Raw genomic sequence first — 16,018 nt, 5'->3', positions numbered from 1 at the left:
TTTATTGGAGTAGAAGCACAGGTGTAAATAATTAAATTAATGATGGCTGAGTTCCATTTAGCTTACAGGGTCCTGCCGGATCACTCATGGCTTAATGGGACACTTAAATAAAACAAAGCCTTTGTTAATGTTGTAAGTAAATACCTGGGCTTTTCCTGCTGCAACAAATTAAAATATATGCTGTTAAAAAGTTTCCCATGAATGAAAATAGATTTGAACTGATTATTAGTCAATCAACATGGAATTAATTGGCATACATTTTTGTTAATAAATTGATCGGATGGACAAATACTACTCATTTAAGCTCGTCAAACGCTTGCTTAATTAGATTTGTCCTTTATATATTTGACTTGAAAATGTTTAGGGTTCTGTGAAGTTTAGGGCATATGTGATGGACATTTTGACATTTAAAGATTCATCAGTCAAGTGTAAATAATCAGCAGATGTATCAGTAATGGAACCAATTGTTAGTTACAGCTTTACACAGAGAATGCTGCAGTTGTGCACGCTGATTTTCACATGAACAAGTGGTAATATCAGCTGGATGGAGCACTGAGCGTGTTTGGGCAGAAGAGGGTGCTAGAGCCTCATAGTGAGCATCCTTCAGTGGTTTCATGGGGTATGGTAACTGATGATGGTGTCTGCTATTTATATAATTTGCAACAAATTCCCACATGACATGTTTTCACAAGAGTGAAAACCTGAACATTATTGCTCGTCTTCGGAAAAAAACCTCCCACTGCGTATAGAGTCTTCTGATAAAGCCACGATTCCCTAAGACAAAACGCTGTAACGTTCACCCACGCAAATGCAACATCTTTCACTTGCTTGTTAGATAGTTATTCCGAGATTAAGACAATTAAATTAATTTCCCATTAAGGAACTCGGTGGTAGGTAAACAGCCAATGTCTTGATTTCTCAAACGCACATCATCACTGTTTTTGGACATCATGACCTCATACAACCTTCTTTATTTTCATGGTGTATGTATCTTGCCACGCCTGCATTAGCACAGGATCACTATCAACAATAGAGGGGGAAAAGAAACCAGGATGATATAGAAATGTGACATCAATCCAGCCACAGCACTTTATTGTACTCACACAGTGCATTTCCTTAAACACAATATATAATTTAATATCAATATAAAACTCCATTTGTGTATATAAATTATGCATTCAATACAGCAGCTCTGATATATACTATTAAGCTTTGGTACAGTGGTACATTAATGTCTGTGTGTGTGTGTGTGTGTGTATGTGCGTGTGTGTGTATATGTTTGTGTTTGTGAAAGATGTACCCTGTAGGCATCATCAGGAAATAGGTAGGTGTAGGTGAGGGAGTGTGGAAAAAAAGGTGTATGTGTTAAGTATGTGTGTGTATGCATGTGAACGTATCATCAATCCATCCGTCAAGGCACCATCAGTACTGTGCGCTCCAGGCTGGGGCACTGAGGTTGGTGCAGCTGGGAGGATGGCAGCTGCCATGGTGGGAGGGTGGGGGCACCACGCAGCAGTAACCCGCCTCACCACCAACTTTACTTTGGGGATAGGACACCGAAACACCTCCCTGCAGAGAGCGAAGGAGAAAAAAAGGGAAGTTAAGTTTGAGCTGAGAATTTGCAACCACAAGCACTTTGTGGAATAGCTGAACGCTTCTTTAGGAGAGAGACTGAGCTGTTTGGTAAGCTGATGCAGAACGAGTCCTTTTGGGTGCTCTGTGTTTACCTGAACCATGCTACGCTGATGAGAGGCCAAAGGTGTGTAGGTCCCCAGAACAGCCTGGGCCTGGGGGTGTGAAGACTGCTGCACCCCCACAGCAGGAGCGTAACCTGCTGCAAACACACATGTATACAAATAGATTATTAACATCTATTATTTCATCAATGCAATTTGTTTAAAAAATTACTTAATTTAAGAAGTAAGCCAAAAGATAGTTTTACAGTAATTTTAGAGCAAATGAGGAGAGTTGTTCCAATGTGAAGATTAAATACAACAAATTTCTGGATTGTGGATGTTAAAATGTGACAAGGATATGTGTTTTTACTTTTATAGTCATTGCAGTAATTTGTTGTGTTTTTCTCATGCAAAAACCTTTATTTTTTCCCTGTTTTTATTATTATTCTAATTAAATTGAAAGACTTAAATAACAATCTGAATAATGTAAACACTACTTGTGCTAGTGCCTGGATTTGGTTGGATTTATTTCAATTCTGTAACAGCAACATATAACATTTTTCATCATTCATGCTGTGATGTTGATGGAAGTCATTTGTACAATATTTATGTTCCAATGTTGCATTCTGGGTCTCCATGTAATCACATTTTAATTGATTTTGTTAGAGGGCTAGAAGGTGTTTGAACAACTGTTTCAGATGCATTTGCTCATTTAGATGCTCTAAATTCTAATACGTGACAGCACTGAAATAAACATCTCCTCTGTCTTTGTCACTTGGTTGAACAGAAGCAGCAGGAAAAGAGACCGGTTCACTGTGAGACCCTCAGACTACATCTCTGACAGTGTAACGGCCCCCTCCTCTACTGCCATGGTCTTTGTCTGTCTCCAACACACACACACACACACACACACACACACACACACACACACACACACACACACACACACACAGATACACAAACAGGTGGAAAGTACCTGTTGGTTGCGCTGCCTGGCTGTGGATGTGCTGGCTCGGTGAGACAGGCCTGCATGGGTGCTGAGCTGAGGTAGCGTACTGGCCGTAGTAATAAACAGGCAGCTATAGGAAAACAATGTGAAAAAATAATATCGGAATGCTTTCTATTATTTACCTCTCCCTTTAAATGGCAAAATCAATGCAATACAATTAAGCTAATCAAGGCAGAGTATATAAATCATTTTCCTTAAAACAGAAATATTTAATACATCTTACGTCACAATAATATTTTTTTTTAAAAGCATGTGTGTCCATACCTGAGGTGAGGGCTGGCAAAAGGTGGGGGGGTTTGGAGGGGGTGGGGGAGGGGGAGGAGCTGCATATATGTATCCCTGACTGGGAGGGTATAGGGGCGGGGCTTCACTCGCTGATTGACAGCTCACATGGCCAAACTGGGAGGTGAGCTCTTCAATCTGTCGGTCAACAAAAAGGAGGTCAAGACGCACGTGGATGCACACGCAATCTGTAAACACACACATCATGTACAGCGGCCAACCAACTGTACGGTAATACATACTGTGGAGTATGGCTGTGAGGGAGCGACAGGCAACATCTGTGGAGCCGTGTAAGAGACAGATGAGTACTGCACCACCTGAGAGGGACACACATATGGAGACAGAGATAAGGACACAAACAGCGACATATAAGTATGTCAGTCTGAACATATATCACTATATCACTTCCTGCTGTGTGTGTGTGTGTGTGTGTGTGTGTGTGTGTGTGTGTGCTAACCTGCTGCTGAGGTGGGGAGCCTTGTAGCTGAGACTGGCTTCTGATTGGCTGCTGACTGTCCGGTGGGTTGTACACAGCAGGTGTCCCATCAGGGTTCAGGAAAGGCTGCCCTAAAAGGTCAAAGGGTTGACTGTTACAAAAGTGGACATGTTTTGCATGTACGGTAGTCTTTGCAATGTGTATAGATGTGTGTTATGTACCAGTGTGTGGGTTCACTAATATGCTCCCCGGCGGGATCCCGTTGTCGATGATGTAGGTAGAGTTAGGAGAGGACTCATCTATGATGGGAGGAGGAGGGGAGAGGGGACAAGTGGCTGGCTGTCTGTAAAGAGAGATGGAGCCTGAGAGAGAGACAGAGAGAGAATGAAAAGTGGAGGAGGGAGTGGAGATGAGAAAAGAGAGCTTTATCATCAAGGCACATTACTGATTTACATTTCAACTCATCTCAAATCTGATAAAAAAGCCGAACACTCCCTGTGCTAAAAACATACTGTGTGCAGCCCCTTAACGCTGTCTGCAGTGACGTATTTTCATCCTGAACATGTGAAGACGACTGGAGGTGTCGCGTGAAAATGTACAGTTATGGTGTGAAGGTTCAAGGATGGAGTTTAATTTTCACACCAGAATAACTTTTTGTTAATTAGATGCTGCTGAATAAAGAGTAGACATCATTTAAAGATAGCAATTTTTTCCCGAGTGTGGTGTGGTGATAAAATATGCAAATAAGTTGTCTTGCAATCAGGTGGAGAGGTGTGAAGTGTCAAAACTTCAGCTACTAAATTTACACCTTAAATGTGTGACATGGAAGCATTGCGTTGAAAAGTCAACTTATGTAGTTCAAATGCAAAGTTTAAAAAAAGACTGACCTGAACCATGACCATCCCAGCTGTGGTTGGCCGGTTGGCGGTGTTTAGGAGCTGGACTTGTCCACTGGTAGGAGGAATCAGAGTCTGTGCTGCTCCAAGGTCGGGGGTCGTTGCTATAGCGACAATCAGTCTCAGTGCTACTTTGCCTGCTGCTGCCAGTCCAGCTGGAGCCTGAGCTGTCACGGCTCCCCCTGTGAGGCACAGTCAGAATTATCCTACGACCACTTTTTTGCGCAAGAAGCATGCCATTTATGCCGATATGCTTTTATACTCATTATACATATATATCAAAACGTTGCTTTAATTGTTCTTTATTCACAATGTGCAAGTTTTTTTGAGAATCCTAAAATAAAAAAACAAATCTAGGTCCTTTTTCTGTTTCCACTGCAGACTCTGAAAATCTCTCTTGCAGATGATACATGACTTCAAATCTGTGCTCTACCTGAAGAGCTGCCTTCTCCTCTGGGTCTCGGCATATGGATTGTACTCCTCGACAGCTCTGCACACAGCACACACAGACATGTATTCATTTTCTCATATAAATATAATAAGCTGAAAATGCACATGGAGAGAAAATACTGCAGGCAATGTTACCTGGTTTCTGCATGGCCGCTCTCCTGGTTGCAAAGTGTCTGTGAAAGAACAGCGGAGAAATGAGTAAGTTTCATATCCGTCTCTCTATCATACGTGCATGTGTGTCCTCCTCGGTCTCTCCCTGCCTCACCCCTTGGTTGAAGATTCGGTCTCGTGCTCGTTGGTAGTCCTCCTCTCGCTCCTCCACTGACTTGTTTTGCTTTTCCCGTAAAGGGGCGAGTCTTGTCTGTAGGGAGAGAAAGGAGAACGGGTCAAAGAGCTGATAGGATAGGATCAATGTTAATTATAGGAGAAATTCCACAGAGACAGGCAGACGTAGAGATAGAGGGACAGACGGACCTGATCATCTGAGCTGTTGTCTCTCTTCAAAATAATTTTCCACCGGTGTATCTCCTCCGTCTTGTCCTTATGCACCTCATCCAGGAAACGCTGCTCAGGTCTTAAAGACAAAAAAGTAACAACCGCTGCTACTTCAAAGTAAAATGCTAAAAAGGTAAAAGGCAAAGATTTATTTTCTAGCGACTCACAGACGCATTTTGTGCACTTACATGCGTGTGCTGCCGGTCCTGTTGATGATGACAGACTTGCCTGTCTGGTCTACATTGTGCTCCATGCCAAAGTAGGCTGCCACCCGATGGACCAGCATACGGTGGTAGGACGACATGTGAGGGAACTTCTTAAAGGGACTGTGGGACACATCAAAATGTGGGAAGGGAGAGGCGGGATGAAACCGTGATTGGATAGGGGGAAAGAAAGAAGGAGGGAGAGATGAAAATTAGTACAGAAAGAGGGAGTGGGAGGGTGGAAGAGAGAAAGAGAGAGAGGGAGAGAGATAAGACACAAGGCGGTAGAAAGAGGTAGATTGAGACTGGTTGTATTTTTTTTGGCTTCTGTCCAATTTCATCCCAGGCACCTCACAAACACACTCACACTACACAATACAGCTCAACGTATTGATCAGCACAGCAAATAAGCTGTATAGACAGCATTATAATATATGTGCTGAAAACATATATTTAATTAGCATAAACATAATTAAAGGATTTAGCAATACGTTTTGTTTTAGCATGTTTGTACAGGTATGTCGCTCAAAGAGGACCCAATGTTATGAGCTCTCCTTCACACAGAAACAGAAACACAAACACACACACACCTATTGCTGGTGATGAAGTCGATCATGTCCTGCTCTAGTTTAAGCAGCATCATGCGGTCCCTGGGGTTGCTGTTGAGGGTGTCGATGATAAACTGGTGCAGGTCTATGCCGGTGGAGTCGGTATACTCCAAGCTGCACTCTGAGAGCAACACAGGCAGGGAGGATGTATTATGAGACAATAAACATAAAAAGCCAAAAAGCACACTGCAATTATAAACTAAATCTAAATCTAAATATCAGCACTGAACTCCATTTTTATTAAATTTGATATGCTTTATGTTGTCCCTTTTACTTATGAAATATCAATCTCACAAACACACACACACACACACACACACCTTTGGACAGTAAATGTTTCTTTGGATCTTCGCTCTTCTCCTGTTCTTCCTCCTTACAGGAAGTTCTCTCGTTGTCAGGGCAGCTAGGTGAGATGTTTGTGTCCGGAGATGCCTGAAAGGGAAAGAAAATAGAGAGTAACTAGAGAATGGTAATGATGAGGAGATGGAGGATGATATGAGTGTGTGTGTGTTGTGTGTGTGTACGTGTGTTTGTTACCTGGGTTTCTTCGAACGGTGAAGACTCCTCGCAGACAGCCATACTTCGCACTAACTTTCCTTTGGCCTGAAATTCGATACACAAGCAAGCAACATTACAAATTCATAAGTGTAATGCAATTGATATTTCAGGAATAAATTATTAATGAGGGGTAGAATTATTTCAGCTTACCTTTACTTTTTTCTTTGGTTGCAGCTGGTTACAGATTTTCTGCAAGCGAAAACAAAAATGGTCAGAATGTGAGCATGTGAGGAGCGGTGGTATGAGGGGTAGGGGAGGGTTTGTGTATAGTTTAAATGTGCCATATTATTAATGTGGTACATAGTAGTGGCCGTGGCACTTACCTGCTGCTCCAGCTTCTTGCTGTCATAGTGACTCTCTTCGTCCTCTTTCTGATTGCAGAGGGAAAAACATGGCGGAGGGGTGGGGCAGGTAATGACGTCGCATGACATCATATCACAGGGTGTTAGGAGGACATCTACACTTTCCACAGCTACTTCTGTCATCCTTATAAACAACAGAAAACATGGAATATGATGCTGTGGAAAAGCGTAATAAATAATGTTTGTGATTGTGTATTTTCTGTGCCGGCATTAGTCTCAATCTGAGTAATTGTGTGTGTGTGTGTGTGTGTGTGTGTGTGTGTGTGTGTGTGTGTGTGTGTGTGTGTGTGTGTGTGTTGTTCCTACCTTTCTGGGGTTGTTTACTGGAGAGCCTCACAGGTGAATGATGAGGTCATATATCCCATGTTCCCACAGGGCAGCCAGAAACGCAATTATCCTCACCGCCCGTGCTCGCCTTCTCTACTGTTCCTCTCTCTGCCGGCTCTTTACTCGTCAATGGACAATAGCCTGAAGAGATCGAAAAACACAGGAGACAAAAAAAACTGTTAGTTGTTGCTGTAGAACAGAAACACAGCTACACTGCTTAACACAAACACACATTCATATCAAACGGTTGACTTTGCATAAAAGCATAGCTGCTTGAAATCAAGTAGCTAAGCTTGTGCGTCTGTGTATGTGTTAACCTCTGGTTAGCTTCCCAAATTCTCTCGTGGCTTGCCAACTAGTTGCTGCATGGTTGATGGTTACATACAGTGCTTGGATGTGGCATTTGCTTGTGTATTTTCATGTGAGTACTGTAGCTCATGTGAACGCATGTTTTGTGTGTGTGTGTGTGTGTGTGTGTGTGTGTGTGTGTGTGTGTCCTCAAGCTTTTCTTAGAAACAGCAGCTGTGGAGAGCCAATCATCCGATCCTCCAGCACTGATATTCCCAGAATGCCAGGCTGAGCAAGCCTCTGATCCCAGTGGTGAGAACATAGCCGAGACCAAAGAGATAGACACACACACACACACACAAGAGGAAGTGGCATTCCACCGTCTTTTCCAAAGGGCCAACGGCATCGAGTGGGGACACATTCAGCTATAACACACAGCTCAAGGGGACACTTATATTGGTAACACCTGGGACAGAATAACAAGCTCAGAGGACATAGAGTCCCATAACATGGTTATTTAACACCTGACTGGCAGTCAAAAAAAAAGAGAGACTTCTGTCAGCCAAAGCGTTGTTTACGTCCCATGCCACCTCAATGAAACACAATACACGACAGCATTGAGAAAAATATTATTAGTACGGCCGTCTGAAGTCTCAGCATGTGTTGGAGTAAAATGTCATAGTGGGAATTTCCTTGTTAAAATAAATGTGATATGTGATACTTTCCAAGTGTTATAATTAAAATAGATTTAGAAAAAAAAAATTACATTTGAAATGTAATGATAAAAAATACAATTTCCCGTAGAAACTTGAGTTATAGAAAGTATAAGTACCTTTATGTGCTTTTATTATTTCCCTTTTCCAACTTTCGATTCATGAAAAGTTGCTTTGTCTTAAATAATAGTAACAGAATATTTTTGCATTTTGGACTGTTAGTCGGACAAACATTGAAGACGTCCCCTTGGGCGAATTATTAAATATTTAATGTCATTCTACAGACAAGATGAATAGTTGATCAGTCTAGAAAATAATCGGCACCATATAGAAAATGGTCAGAAGGTACCTAAACAAAACAGACAGAGAAAAACCTTGGGAATCTTCCTGTTGCGCTTGCTGAGGTGTCCTTCAGTGAAACCAACCCACTCCCCAGTAAGTAACCCTGACCTCAGACCTGTCAAATGACAGAGGGTGGGGGGGCAAGAAAAAGAAAAAAAAATCCCTTTATTCATTGCATTTAAATAAACAAAAACACAAATAAAGTAAGGTAAAGCACCCTGATATTGAACTGCATTTAGAGGTGTGAATTTAGAGCAACACCAGAAATGGGAACATGACATAAGTGGGCCAAGAGGGAGAAGAATGATGTGGAGCAGATGCGCTACCGAGGAACAAGATGAATTGGGAGGCGAGGGAAGCAAGGGGATGAAGAGAGATGAGGAAACAGTCTGCAGGGACTTTAAAGGTGAAGAGGGGTGAAGAAAGGCAGTGGAGAAAGAACAGGGAAGTGCAGAATTAGTGATAGAGAGAGGCTCACTCGCAGTCTGTATCTTCAGGCTTTTTCAGCCGACGGCCGTGAAAGAGGGGATTTGAGTGGAGCTACCAGTTTTTGAGCTGAGCGCTGCAGAAGCGGCCGGCCGCCCGGGGAGAAGGTGTGACACGATCATTAGTGCGTGACGGATGGCGGCGGGAGGCAGGGAGCGCTGGTACCCGCTACATCATCATCCATCTGCTGCTCTCCCCACCAAAGCCTCCAGCCTCGGAGCCACCGACTCACCAGGACACCTTTCTTCTCTAGCCAAAAGATGCCTGGCTCGTCTACATGGACACACAGGCAGGCCAATGGGAAAATATCCAAAAGCTACTTTAGATCGCCATTGTCAGCTAAACCGAGTTATATTAAGTGCTTAAACTGTGTACAATCCTCTTTGTAGTTAAGACCACTGAATAATCTACCTTACAGGGCTATACTCAGCCTCTTCTGCGTTCAACAATGAGGTCTACTGCTGCACCTTGTATGCTTGGGTTTATCATTCTTCCCTCTGTACTTGTCTCTACATTTTGTCATCTTCTAAGGACTTTTTCCTCTGCTTTAGTCTTTTTTTTAATCAGCAGCCTCCCATCTCTTCAAAAACCCAGCAAAATAAAGAAGCCGCTGCTGCCTTTGGTCACAGAAAGCTGTTTGTGTTTTGTCTCTGAGGCTGCCGCAGCTGAATTTAAAAGGGGATTTTGTGTTTACTCCCTCAGCTCCGAGCTCATTAGGAAATGATTCAGCGAGAGTCTACAGAACGAGGGAGCAGGTTTCCTCTGGTTTAAAATAATAACTGAGGATTTTGAGGCAAACTCAGAGCCTTCAGCGCTTTGTTTATCCATAATCTGTACAGGCTTTGCACCCAGAGTCTGTAATTGGGCTGCTTTCCTTTCAGCTCAGCAGTAAGGCATTTGGATTTTTTTACTTACTTTTATATATTTATATATATATGTGTATACAGTTTTTCTATATAAATAAATAAATAAATAAATAAATAAATATATATATATATATATATATATATATATATATATATATATATATATATATATATAAATAAATAAATATATATATATATATATATATAATTGTGTCTTGTGCACCTGCACCTTTTTACATTTGCAGCTAAATTACATCTATCCCGGGCAGGTTATTATTTTATCCTTACCTTGCCAGAGCATACACGGAAAATAAGGACCTATATTAATGCAACTTTAAGTAGGCAAGCAAAGAACAAAAAGTAGGCTGCACAAGTGGAATTTAGGTTACATTGTCCTTCGAGTCACAGGCACCTGGGCAGCCACACAGCAGCAGCTCTATAACCAAAGTCACTTGTGGGTGTGACAGCTGTGATGTTCTGCAGCTGAGCTCAAACCCGAGATGAGGGAAAGTACCTGCCATACACACAACGCAGCAGGGTGGCAATTGCTGGTGTTGAAGGGCTACGTGACGTCACATTCTTCTTTTTTACGACTTCGTCTGAAACTAATGAAACCTCGACTAGTTTCACACGTTTAAACCAAAGATGCGGTAAGAGGGCTCAAACAAACAGGTGTCATCTTCAAGCACAACTTCGTGGCATCCTGTTGACCCACATAACGGGACGGACAAATAACGGTTAGGCAGCGGTGGTGCTGGTGCGTCTATACTTTCGGGATGGGACTTTTTCATGGATGCAAATACACGGCTGAAAGAGAGAGAGAGTGAGAAAGTGAGAGAGAGAGAGAGTGTGTGTGTGTGTGTGTGTGTGTGAGTTTGAGAGAGAGAGAGTGTGTGTGTCGCATTACCGTTACCCAGGCTAAGCCGACAGAGCGGGCTATTTTTACACCGGGGGCAGGGAGTGGACCTCCTGCTCCGGGACTTCACCGTGCTGTCAACTGCATGTGGAGAGCGGAGGATACGCGGCGGGAGCACTGACATGAACTCAGGTTTAACTACTACTGGCAGAAAAGGGACTTTCTCTCTCAAAGGAAACACTGGGGTGTAGGCGATAAAATGCGCCGTAAAACCATAGACTGTATTCAAACCGCACCATTAACACACTCAAATAGCCAGACATATAAATAAATAAACAGCTCACAAAATCAAAAATCATATCCTAATGGTCTAACTAATCTCTGTAGGGTACAAATACACACATAAAAATGTTTTTTTTCCGGCTGTAAATTGCCGCTGTCATTCATTCAGCTGTGTCACTCGCTAGCGTTGCAGTACACCCCGGGGGGGAATGAGACAGATAGCAGCGCTCCGGGTCGCAGATAGCTAGTTAGACCCCCGTATTTTCTTTTTTTATTGTTGCCATTTTCACTGTTTAATTTAAGCTAACATATAAATATTTTCTTAACCTAGTGTGTTCTTCTATCAACCAAACTCAAGAGCTGTGTGAATAATTTCGCAAAAGTGCTAAGAAAACACCACCAATACAGCACGGAGCCGTCAATGTCGACCGTTACTCGAGCTAATCGAGGATATGTTAGCAGCAGCAACGACCGCCGCGAGGACACAGTCCGTTATCTTACCGTGATGTGACGTCTTCTTTGCTCCCTCCGCGGGCTTCTGCCGGTGTGTAGTCTACCGACCGACCGACTGCCGTACACCCAGAGACTGTTGACTGTGAGGTCCGTTGTTCCTCCTTCGCTTTTTGCGGAGGGAGGGAGAAGAGTGGGGAGGAGTGAGGAGGAGGGCCGACAGCTCTGAACTTATACTATCTATGCTCTAAACCCAGAGACACGCGCCCACACACACGCGAGGAATGCACGAGAGCCAGCCCCTCCAACAGCCCACTCATCTCTATCTCTGTCCATGTCTCTCGCGCTCGCGCTCCTGTCTGTCTCCCTTTGTTTTCCATAAAATCTCCCTTACACTAGGGCAGAACTGACTCCATCACTTGAGGGGACACAACAAGAAATGTTCTCCTGTAGCTTTGCCACAGCTAGAAATGTTCCTCTTATGCAGTGTGTGTTGGAGTGTAGGCTAACTACATTCCACAACAGTAGGCGGCCTACGTGGTGCAAATGTGTGTGAATTACTTTAAATTTAAGTTTTTACTCCGCTACATTTATTTGACAGTTGTGTAGTTAAGACTAGCCTACTTTACAAGGTTTCACACATAAACCCTGATGCTCTGCTATATTAACCATAGGCTACCACCTGCAGTAGGATATTAAGTTGTATAATGATGTTGTAAAATAAATGCATGCCTACCACATAGTAGGCCTGGCCTAGGGTGAATATTGGTAATGGGACAATGGGTAAAGTGGGAAAGTTAAGCTTAATCCTCAGTATCTTCATGTAGGCTAGTTGGGCTTTACTGATCAAATCGAATTGTTCACTTGGTCTTTGGAATATCAGGGTTTAAATGCCTAAATCTGTATATGTGATGTCATTAATTTGTGCGTGGCTTAGCAAACTTCAAAATCAGGTAGGCTACATGAAAAATAATGGTAATGGAAATGGCATAACACTTAGAGGTAGGCCTAAATCATTTTAAGGGTGTTAAAAGTTATAGCTTGATATGGTGTGAAAAATGATGTGAACTGTACGAGAAAAAACTAAACATTTATTAATTGTCTCGTAAATTATTTTTGTTATGGGGAGATTTTCCTCCGTCCCACTTTACCAGTAGCATATTGGTAAAGACAGGGTATTAATGTTAATGTGAAACAGCACTTTAATGGAATAACTTCTTTTTGTCCTTTTATGGTAAATAAAGTAAATTAGACAGACTTTGAGTCAGAGTTTGATAAGATTGTGCAGCCTCTTGTCTGTTGCCAAGATACCTCACATTAATCCTGGGGGATCAAGGACTGTATTTAAATTTGAATTTCACTTTATTTGTATTCCTTATTTAAAATTAGGCTATGTGAATGTCACGTCAGATTCATTTTGAGTTTCAATAAAACCTATGAACCACCCACCCAATAGCTTTGATAAATAGTGCATGGATTGAAGCACCAATATTCAAAATATATATGCTGCTTGTTATCCAGCAGCTTTATCCATTGGCTAGCCCACTGTATGTTTACGCATATGGATTGTGCAAACCGGCCTAAGTGAAACACTGATGTTATAATTAAAAACTGGATTAATATGTAAAATACTGAATTGAGACATAATGTGGGATTATTAGTTGGACTATTGTCTCCTTGTTAAAGACAATTTGGCGTCAGTGGAGCTAAACTTAACGGCTTCATTAACTGTGAGGAATGCATCATATCTTATTGACATAGACTATGCTTGAAGCAAAGAGTGCACAAGTTCCCTTACAAATGTAATGGGGTATGCAGAAGTATACCATATAAAGGAAATCCACAAGTAAAGTAGACAAGTATAGCCTATGTCAAAATTATAAGCTACTTGAGCACAGTACATGAGAAAATGTACCTAACTTAGTTTAGGTGGTGACACATAGTTTTTACTACTGAGCCTAAATTCATCCAGCTGAACCCCACAAGCTTGAAGAAACATTTAACCAGCCACACTTTACATTTTTTAATGTACCTAAAAAAAGTAATTATGGTTACATTATGGTCCAAATATTATTTTTCCTGTGTTAACAGCAGGTATGTAAGAAAGGGTGTTTGATTTCAGTGTATTGTAGTATAACTTATCTATTGGGTGTTAAAGACCTTAGTGTTCTCAGTCCTGAGCAGGAGATGGGTATTTTTCACCCTCATGTCTGTTTGCCGTTACCCTATCTCTGAATGTGAGTCATCAAGTGCTATCTATCTTTGGTTTCGCTATCAGACACAAGCAATACGATCTTTTTACATAGGGTACAGTTTGTTGAGTGATGCCAAGCCTCATTTGCACATATCTTACATACTTTTTATTTCTATTTTCTCATCATTTCTCTATGCCTATATATAGCATTTCTATAATAGAGTGGGAGCAACTGTAGTGTAACCCAGTTTCATCCCTAGAGATCAGAGTATTTCTGATTCTAATATCTGCATCGCAGCCAGGTCCATTTAAAAAAATAAAAAATAAAATAAAATACCGGGTTCATACATTTATCTTTTTTGGGGTCATTTCTGATTACAAGGATTTGTGGTTTGGTTCTTCCAGATTTTGCTCTGTACTACTGCTCTAACAGAAAAAGATTATTGTTTCCCAGTGAACAACTTGTGCTGTTTTAATGGGGAGCAGCTGAGGTCCTATGAGTGAAAATAATTTCTATCACAACAATTTGTAATGAGTTCTACCAGTTGATGACTTTTATACTTGTATCGTCCGAGACCTTCATCTGTGTGTTACTTCTGCTGCTTTTGCTTAGTTGCTAGGGAAATGTAGACTAGCCTACCTAAAAATACAATTTTGGACATACCCCAGATTTGAAATGTGCTTCATCCTTGTTTTTTTGACAAGTATTGCTTAATAAACAAGCTTATAACAATTCCTATCAAAAGCAAAAGGAACCTAATGTGAAAATGAACTGCAAATGCAGATCTGTGAGGAGAATAGAAGCCTCAAGTCCTGAGCAGATTCATTCGCCTTCCATTAATTTCAGTTTCATTCAGCGCAAAGTCATTCACAGACTACATTATTCAAAGACACAATTACATAAGCTATAACCCGTGATCTCTCCAATGAGTGATAAATGTAGCTTGGAGGAATAAAACTACTTCTCAACTTAACCCTTTGTTCAGAGATGGAAATATTACAGGTCTTAGCTTTTTTAGAACAGCTTTTCAAGACATTATTATGTTATTATCTATATTAAACCAGACTCTGTTTTATTGTTTTGTTTCATTTTGTTTTTTTCAAGGTCATCTCAGAATTGATCTCAACAATTGTGAGAATACAAAACAAATCGTCTCTCAACGCTTAATCACTGCTTAGAATATTCCTCTTAGGTAACAGCAAGAATAAATGAAGTTCTCAAGTTCACATTATTCATCAGTGAATTAAGCCATACAGTACTTTGAAAGCTTGCTGTTAAAGGACAGACTTTGAAGGTGTTTATGAGATCTGGCAGGCTATTGTCTGTTACCTAGACACCTTAAGTTAATCTGAGAATCAATAAGTGAGGTATTCGTTATTTTTTATTAGAAGACTGTGAATGTCAGCTTCATTTCAAGTACTGCGTGCATTCCATTTAAATAAAACTGATCATAAACACTCTAAATGGAGAAATAATATTCTATAGGTGCACCAGTAGCTATATCATAATATTTTATATTATATATGCTGCATGTATAAACAACAGGCATTAGTTTTTTACATATTGGACATATGTGACCCATCAGGGAAAAAGACAACAAACAGACTCAATGCTATAACCACACACTACAGAGGTGACTAGGCTTCAGGAAATGCGTCATCCAAAACCCAGCAGACATCGCTTTGTGTATATGCATCACTACTCACTCGCTCTCCTCTCATGTTCACATTCACACTGGTTTGTCATGTTTTAATGACACTTCATTGACTTACAAGGAGCTATTTTACACCATGCCCAACACAAAAGCTGCCAAATCAAATTGGGGGCCATTTTTTTCTTTCATCCACTTAAACAAGTCATCCAGACAACTGGCGAGCATGTAATCCCAAAATCTGTCCCGAAAATTGGCCTCATGTGCACATACACACGCACGGTCACACACACCTGCTGCCTACTGGTTCTGGCAATATGACTGGCATGTGTGCATGCAGGACTGAGAGACTCGATGGCGCTCGTTTCCCGTCGCGCGTGCACAGAAATGCCGCCACATTTGTGGCTTGTTATATAAACACATCTCATTAGAAAGTGCACAGCTGACTGTGTGTGTTTGTAAGTGGCAGTGTCATACTGTTACATCAGTTCCAGAGCCTCACTGAGGTGCAGGATGTCTGTTTAAAGACCTTACTGGAACTGGGATTAGAGTGGCCCTCCTTTTTAGGAGGCAGGGCAAAGGTAAAC

The 16,018-nt window shown here is 41.5% G+C and overlaps 1 protein-coding gene across 2 annotated transcripts; it reads right to left on the bottom strand.

The window, feature by feature from the left end:
- Positions 1 to 1,112: 1,112 nt before the first annotated feature.
- Positions 1,113 to 11,771, bottom strand: arpp21 (cAMP-regulated phosphoprotein, 21). 2 transcript variants are annotated; one of them, XM_080045684.1, is made up of 20 exons: positions 11,637 to 11,771; positions 7,282 to 7,443; positions 6,937 to 7,131; positions 6,764 to 6,802; positions 6,593 to 6,658; positions 6,376 to 6,487; positions 6,038 to 6,176; positions 5,433 to 5,570; positions 5,224 to 5,323; positions 5,015 to 5,110; positions 4,885 to 4,922; positions 4,733 to 4,789; positions 4,291 to 4,481; positions 3,625 to 3,765; positions 3,425 to 3,534; positions 3,210 to 3,284; positions 2,950 to 3,105; positions 2,653 to 2,755; positions 1,728 to 1,834; positions 1,113 to 1,569 (listed from the first exon to the last, which is right to left on the bottom strand). In XM_080045684.1, the coding sequence occupies exons 3-20, from the start codon at positions 7,096 to 7,098 to the stop codon at positions 1,423 to 1,425; spliced, it is 1,977 nt and encodes a 658-aa protein (XP_079901810.1). In that variant the 5' UTR covers positions 7,099 to 7,131; positions 7,282 to 7,443; positions 11,637 to 11,771; the 3' UTR covers positions 1,113 to 1,422. The 2 variants fall into 2 exon arrangements, with proteins under 2 accessions (XP_079901810.1, XP_079901809.1); XM_080045683.1 differs by having other exon boundaries at positions 6,937 to 7,099.
- Between the last annotated feature and the right edge of the window lie 4,247 nt (positions 11,772 to 16,018).

The sequence above is a fragment of the Ammodytes marinus genome (genome assembly GCF_949987685.1).
Source record: "Ammodytes marinus genome assembly, chromosome: 17".
NCBI lineage: Eukaryota > Metazoa > Chordata > Actinopteri > Uranoscopiformes > Ammodytidae > Ammodytes > Ammodytes marinus.
This window is presented reverse-complemented; position numbering and strand designations above follow the sequence as displayed.

Coding starts and splice junctions, on each gene's coding strand:
- arpp21 (XM_080045684.1), bottom strand. CDS start 7,098: ATGACAGAAGTAGCTGTGGAAAGTGTAGATGTCCTCCTAACACCCTGT. Junction 4,790..4,884: donor AGCGGCCATGCAGAAACCAG/GTAACATTGCCT, acceptor TGCTGTGTGCAG/AGCTGTCGAGGAGTACAATC. Junction 3,285..3,424: donor GCTCCCCACCTCAGCAGCAG/GTTAGCACACAC, acceptor TGTCCCTCTCAG/GTGGTGCAGTACTCATCTGT.